This window comes from Amborella trichopoda, chromosome 8 (genome assembly GCF_054954075.1).
Source record: "Amborella trichopoda isolate Santa Cruz 75 chromosome 8, AtrichopodaSantaCruz75HAP2 v2.0, whole genome shotgun sequence".
In the NCBI taxonomy this organism is placed as follows: Eukaryota; Viridiplantae; Streptophyta; class Magnoliopsida; order Amborellales; family Amborellaceae; genus Amborella; species Amborella trichopoda.
In genome coordinates, this window is record NC_142343.1 from 38,839,422 (window position 1) to 38,845,904 (window position 6,483).

General features: G+C 36.0%; 1 protein-coding gene across 1 annotated transcript; it reads left to right on the forward strand.

The window, feature by feature from the left end:
• Positions 1-351: 351 nt before the first annotated feature.
• On the forward strand, positions 352-6,206 carry LOC18433445 (protein trichome birefringence-like 28). The gene is made up of 5 exons (XM_006843534.4): positions 352-1,270; positions 1,429-1,600; positions 2,061-2,260; positions 2,534-2,692; positions 5,684-6,206. Exons 1-5 carry the CDS (start codon positions 360-362, stop codon positions 6,027-6,029), a joined length of 1,788 nt encoding a protein of 595 aa, XP_006843597.1. The 5' UTR covers positions 352-359; the 3' UTR covers positions 6,030-6,206.
• The last annotated feature ends 277 nt before the right edge of the window (positions 6,207-6,483 follow it).

A 6,483-nucleotide genomic window follows, 5' to 3' on the forward strand; every position in this document is an offset into this window, starting at 1 on the left:
TCTTTATATTAAGTATTTATACCGATCCATATTTTTAACCTGATTTTTTTATCCAACTTTTTAAAATAAAAATGATTAGTTTCTGATTTCATGGGGGAGCCGATTTATTGATAATCCCCGCTTCTAACCTAGTGTACACAAGAACAATAACGGAAATACGAATGGTGGAGGGAAGCTTCGATCCTACTCAGCTCCCATGATCCCACCACGCATCATTTGGATTCCAATGCAAGTAGTTTACAAACAAGTAATTACAGAGAGAGAAAAACAATCAAACTCATGAAAAGGCCTCCTCACCTGCTTCACGACTTGGTCCCCCTCTATTTGATTTCCCCCTTTCTATCTCCTCTTATCCTCTCATGGAATCATCTCGTAGGAAACCAGCACTTTTCGAGATGAAGCACAACGCCCGTAGGAATAACAATCTCTCCATTTTTGTGGTGGTCTTTACTGTCTTCCTCTTTGCTGGTTTCATGTACAATGAAGACGTTAAGTCTGTTGCAGAGTTCCCATTCTCTCCCCAAAAATATGGGGAAGACACAGAGGAAGTTGCAGTCTCAAACCCAAAGACCAAATTCTCAATCCCTGAAGACCCAATTGAAAATCCAAGCTTTCGAAACCAAATCTCAAATCCAAACACTGAAAACCCAATCTCAGAGACAGTTTCGATACACCGAATCTCGAAACCAGAATACGAAGACTCAATTCCAAAACCAATATTGAAAGAGCCAGTCACAGAACCAGTGTATGAAGACCCAACTCCAAAACCAATTTTGAAAGAGCAAGTCATAGAACCAGTTTATGAAGACCCAATCTCAAAACCAGGCTCCAAAGTCCAATTCTCGGATCAAAAGACCGAAAACCCAACTGAGAAACCGATTTCTAAAGACCCAATCCGGAGTCCGGGTGCGGAAAACTCAATCTCAAAGCGAAGCTCTGAAAACCCAGGTCAAGTTTCAGGAGAGAAATCGAATCACAAAAGGAAGCCTAAAGAGTCCACAATTGTGCTACCACAAGCCGAGAAACCCATTTCCAGTCCAGCAGTTACAAGCAAGGAAGATGAATTCTCGGATTTTTTAGAGAAAGAGAAGGTGCCAAAAGAGTGTGATATATTTTCAGGGAATTGGGTTTTTGATAACGTTAGTCACCCTCTCTATACTGAGGACCAGTGCGAGTTTCTCACAGCACAGGTGACATGCCAGAGGAATGGAAGAGAAGACAGTTTATTTCAGAATTGGAAGTGGCAGCCTCATGCCTGTAATTTGCCCAAGTATATACTTCAAAACCCTCTCTCTCAAACACAGGAATCACTTATTTTATAGCAGTGTTTTTTCTCGCTAGTTTCTCTCTCTAACTAGTGTGGTTTCTCTCTCTAAAAGTTTAAAATTTATCTAAATGTATGTCTTCTTCTTGTTTTGTTGTCTCTAGGTTTAATGCAAGGTTGATGCTGGAGAGATTGAGAGGGAAGAGGCTGATGTTTGTGGGAGACTCATTGAACAGGAACCAGTGGGAATCCATGGTTTGTTTAGTGCAATCTGTCATTCCACCGGGAAAGAAGAGCTTGAACAAAGGAGGCTCTCTCTCCGTCTTTAAAGCAGAGGTACTAAAGGATTTTATCCGAAATAATTACCTAAAATACAAAATGATTTTATTAGAGGCCGAAATTACAAGGAAAGTCAGCCAACCCATATTTTTTTATTTTTTTCAAAACAAAATTTATTTTTCTGAAAATTACCTCTCGATCCGAAGATTCCGCATGCATTTTATTTTAATTTTTGGTTTTTTCTTTAGTAGAGCCATGCCCTAAGCTTTAGAGGCAATGCTCGGGCGGTTCAAGGTTAGAATACTCATACCGCCTTCTGAACCACCTTTCTTTATAATTTCCTTGTATCATTTCGTATTTTAGATAATTATTTTGAATCTGTACTTAATTTACTCTATCAAATTTTAGCCCACTAATGCCGTCCTAATGTCTAGAGAGAGAGATGACTAGAAGCTGGATGACATTGTGAACTTGGAAGTGTTATTTAAGTATGATGATGTTTGGGGTGAAAATTCAGGAGTATGATGCGACGATCGAGTTTTATTGGGCTCCATTCTTGGTTGAATCGAACTCGGACGACCCAAGGACGCATAGCGTATTGGACAGGATCATCATGCCCGAGTCCATATCTAAGCACGCCGTCAACTGGAAAAATGTGGACGTCCTGATCTTCAATACTTACATTTGGTGGATGAACACCTTCAAAATGAAAGTCTTGTAAGTCTTGATTCCCCTCTCAAAACTCTCTCTCTCTCTCTCTCTCTCTCTCTCTAAAGTTACAATTCAACTCATTTGTGACCTCTCTCTCTCTCTCTAGTTATAATTCAAGCCATTTGAAATCTCTCTCTCCCTCTTTGTTGCTTTTCATGATGTTTCTTGTATGCTACTCTATTCTCTTTTACATGATGAGTTTGGAAGGCATAGGCCGGCCCTAGAGAAAGAAAGGAGAAGATTAATAAAGTTGTGTGGGTTTTTGTTTGGGATAAAAAGGAGAGGATCATTCGACAAAGGTGACAAGGAATACGAGGAGATTGAGCGGCCGATCGCATATGGTAGGGTGCTGAGGACGTTGTCCAAGTGGGTCAACAAAAACATCGACCCTCATAGAACCAGGGTCTTCTTCATGTCCATGTCCCCATTACATATCAAGTAATCACCCTCATCCCTTAATTGCATCTCTCTCTCTCTCTTCTTTTTTTCTCTCTCTCTCTCTCTAGTTAAATAATTAGTGGAGTCATCATTTTAAGCAGCTAACAGCTCTTGATTTCGTGATCTTTGGTTGTTTCATTTTGTCTAATACCGGGTTGGTGGAGGGCGGTTGAGTCTTGGAAATTTGTTCCTTATGCAAACCATGAATACCACCTATTAAAATAACAAGGGTTACAGCCACATTTGATGACATATTTCGAATCATCTTGTGTAATCATGCATCTATTATTCAATTTTTTTAACATAAAGAAAGCATATTAATCCAAAACCTATTTTCCATTTCTATACTCTTAGTAAATTCATTGGCAACGATTTCATGAATCATGTCTATATTCTTGCAATCGGAATACAAATAAGTTAAAAAAAATCCATTTTTTTTTCAAAACAATCCCATTTAATTAAGCTCTGATTAGTTAACTAACAAAGCATGTTTACTATGCTCCCGCCAGAGCGTATTGTGCATCTACGCCAATCAATAAAAACACGAGATTTTTTCGGTCTGAAATTTTGGAAAAGATTTAAGAATCATAAGATGATTACTTTCACAAAAAAAAAAAAATTGAGCTTTTTGACACATAGATCTTGCCCTTAAAATTTTGGACCATCTTTATTCTTGAGATATTAGTTTTTGGGAAAATGTTCTCGTACTTTTTATTTTTTGTTTTCATATTTCAATAGACTTCAAAGATTCAAAATATATCTCCTAACCTCTTTTATCCACTTTTAATTTATTTTTTAACCCTAACAAATATAAAAAAGATATGTTAATTCTAAACTCTTTCTCTCTTTAGGTGATCTATTCCCCTAAATTTCTCTCTCTAACATTCACCCTCTATCTCTCTAACGGTAGAGAGAGAGTGTGAAAAAATAAGTAGAGAGAGATTTAGGAAAAAATCACGTGAATAGAGAGAAAAGATAGTATTTAAAAGGGGTATGTCTTCTCATATTTGTTTGGGGCAAAAAAATAGGTTTAAAGGAGATAAAGTCAGCTTAGGAGGTTAAAAAATATCAAACTTAGAATTTTTATAATTTAAGATATGTTTTGAAACCTTTTGTCTATTGAGATATAAAACTTAAAAAAGAGAGGTATAGAGATATTTTCCCTTATTTTTTCTAGTACATAAAAACTCAATTCGGATTTTTTATTTTTTTATTTTATTTACCAAGGTTGATCTATGGGTTGAAGAGCTACATCCTTGAGAACTTTCGTTCCTAAGATGACTCCCCTATTGGGTTTCAACCGAGGGAATAAATGGGTAGTATACTTCTACAAGAGTATAAAATGTTGGTTGAAACGCTTTTTGACTAATTAGAATCTGGATTCTCATAAATAACATTTGATTTGGAGTAATTGCACTGTAGGTTAGAAATCCATTTCATGTTTGGTAATGAAGTAAACAAAAATTGTTTTGGAGGTTGCTTTCAAGGCATTGTTGCCCAAAAATTGTTTTGGAGGTTGCTGTCAAGGCATTGTTGCCACTTGATTGGGACACATGACCCTTCCATAACTTTGCAATTTCCACCATCCCTTTGTATTTCACTTTTGGGAGCTTTTTGATCCCTTGTTTACAAAGAAAGGAAAATTTTGTTTGAGGTTTCTTTCAAATTATCCACCTATTAGTGTAGGTGTGAATCTTTGACCTCTATTGAGAGAGAGAGATGAGCTGTCTCTTACAGTGGAATATCCAAATTTTAAAATAAATGGGAGATTTGTAAAAGTTGAGCCAAGAAATAAACCTTTACTTTTATGTAACATTTCAACCATTCCCTTGTCATACTTGTAAAAACAGCCACATCAAGTACATATAAAAGAGAGCACATATTGATGTAAGGGTAGTTCCTAAATTACATGTGTATGATAAATAAAATGGTATGGTGATGATATTTTTGAGTACCAATATATTTTTTATACACTAATAATTCACAAGTGAACTTGTTAAGATTTTGGTATTTGAAAATACAAATATTTAATTATTTGACTTATTGGGCCAGATTTGGTGTTAAGTACGGGTAGTTAGATTGAGATATTGGTATTTAGAAACATTAATATCTTGTAAGTAGTTAAAGTTCAAGAGATATTGGTTTCAAAAAAAGAAGCAATATCTCACAAAGTGACTTGGCGATAAAAATATTAACCTGATAAAAAAAAAATTAGTACGATATTGGATTTTTAAAATAGGGATTATATATTATGAGACCATTTATTTTTGTTACAAGGAGCTCACAACTACTAGCAGCCATTAGATGTCAAATTGGATAGTTTGAGATATGTCATCAAGACTTTTTTTTTAGAAAAACTCTAAGTCTGGTCAATGACATACAACTGCCGGATTAGAAATCTGATGGTCAAGAGAGATTGTGAGCTCCTTGTATTAAAAATAAATGGTCTCTTTGTATATTTTTCCTTGAAAATAACTATATCTCACATGATTTTTTTAAAAATATTTTCCTAGTGATATAGAAGCAAATTTTAAAACAGCCACTTCAATCATATCTACCCATTATTGACCAACTAGGGCATTATCTTTTAAAGGTTTCATGAAATTGGTGAAAAACAGGAAAAATATTGTATAGTTCATCCCTCATAGCTGGATTGATCAATTCCTTCTTAGAAAAGTGTCGATACTTTAGATTCTAAAATCCATATAATTAGAAGCTTATAATCATCTTTTGGATGGTGATGGTGGGTGAGTTGACATTTCACTGGGACTAAAACACATGTTTGCTACAACCCACTTTCACAATCACTGTCTAAACTCTTAATGTAACGGTGATGGCTCCCTACACCATCATATTCGAACAAGCACATTCTGTACCATAGTTTCTCAGTAAGAAAAGGTTTAAGGATCCTCTTGTAGAAGTTTTCTTACTTGTGATAGAGTGAGGGAGATGAGAATTATCTAGTTAAAATTGTTTGTTGAATGATCACAGGAGCATGGATTGGAACAATCCTGATGGCATAAAGTGCGCGAAAGAGACGATGCCGATTCTCGACATGCCTACTGTACAAGTCGGAACGGACTACAGAGTCTTTGCAGTGGCCTCGAACATAACATCATCCATGAAGAAGGTGCCAGTCTCATTCATTAACGTAACAGCACTATCAGAGCTTAGAAAGGATGCGCACACCTCTGTGTACACCATACGCCAGGGTAAGATGCTCACCCGTGAACAGAAGGCCGATCCCGCAACCTATGCAGATTGCATCCACTGGTGTCTGCCTGGACTCCCCGATACATGGAACGAGTTCTTGTACACCCAACTCATTTTTCGTTGATCATTCGCACTCGCTCGATAATTTTTTGTCACCTTTCTGAAATATAAAAAAAAAAAAATCAAAATTTTTTTTTTTTAATTTTGATTATGTGAAGAGTGAAATGAAGCTCAAGCATTGTACAAGATGGTACAACCTTATTTTTCCATGAATGTATCTCTAACTCCTTTTGATTTTTTCCATGTTTGAGTCTGGCTAGGCATTTTCCTCCTCGCCCATTTATGTTCTTTTTTTTTTTGTACTTTTTTTTCCTTGTTTTCTTATTTCTTTCATGTGGGGAGAGATAGATGTGTTGTAATTTGCGATAAATGAAATGTCAAATGTATATTGCGAATGTGATCTTCTTGGAGACGACGTGAGTGAATAAACAAGTATGAACGAGATCACAAAAATGGTTGATTTGGTGGTCATGAGTTGTTTTTAGTGAAGATGGCGATGTTTGGCTTTTATTAATGTG

Excerpts from the sequence above, each read along its gene's own strand:
- LOC18433445 (XM_006843534.4), top strand. The coding sequence starts at position 360 with ATGGAATCATCTCGTAGGAAACCAGCACTTTTCGAGATGAAGCACAAC. Across the intron at positions 1,271-1,428 it reads CATGCCTGTAATTTGCCCAA|GTTTAATGCAAGGTTGATGC; the intron begins GTATATACTTCA and ends TGTTGTCTCTAG. Across the intron at positions 1,601-2,060 it reads TCTCCGTCTTTAAAGCAGAG|GAGTATGATGCGACGATCGA; the intron begins GTACTAAAGGAT and ends GTGAAAATTCAG.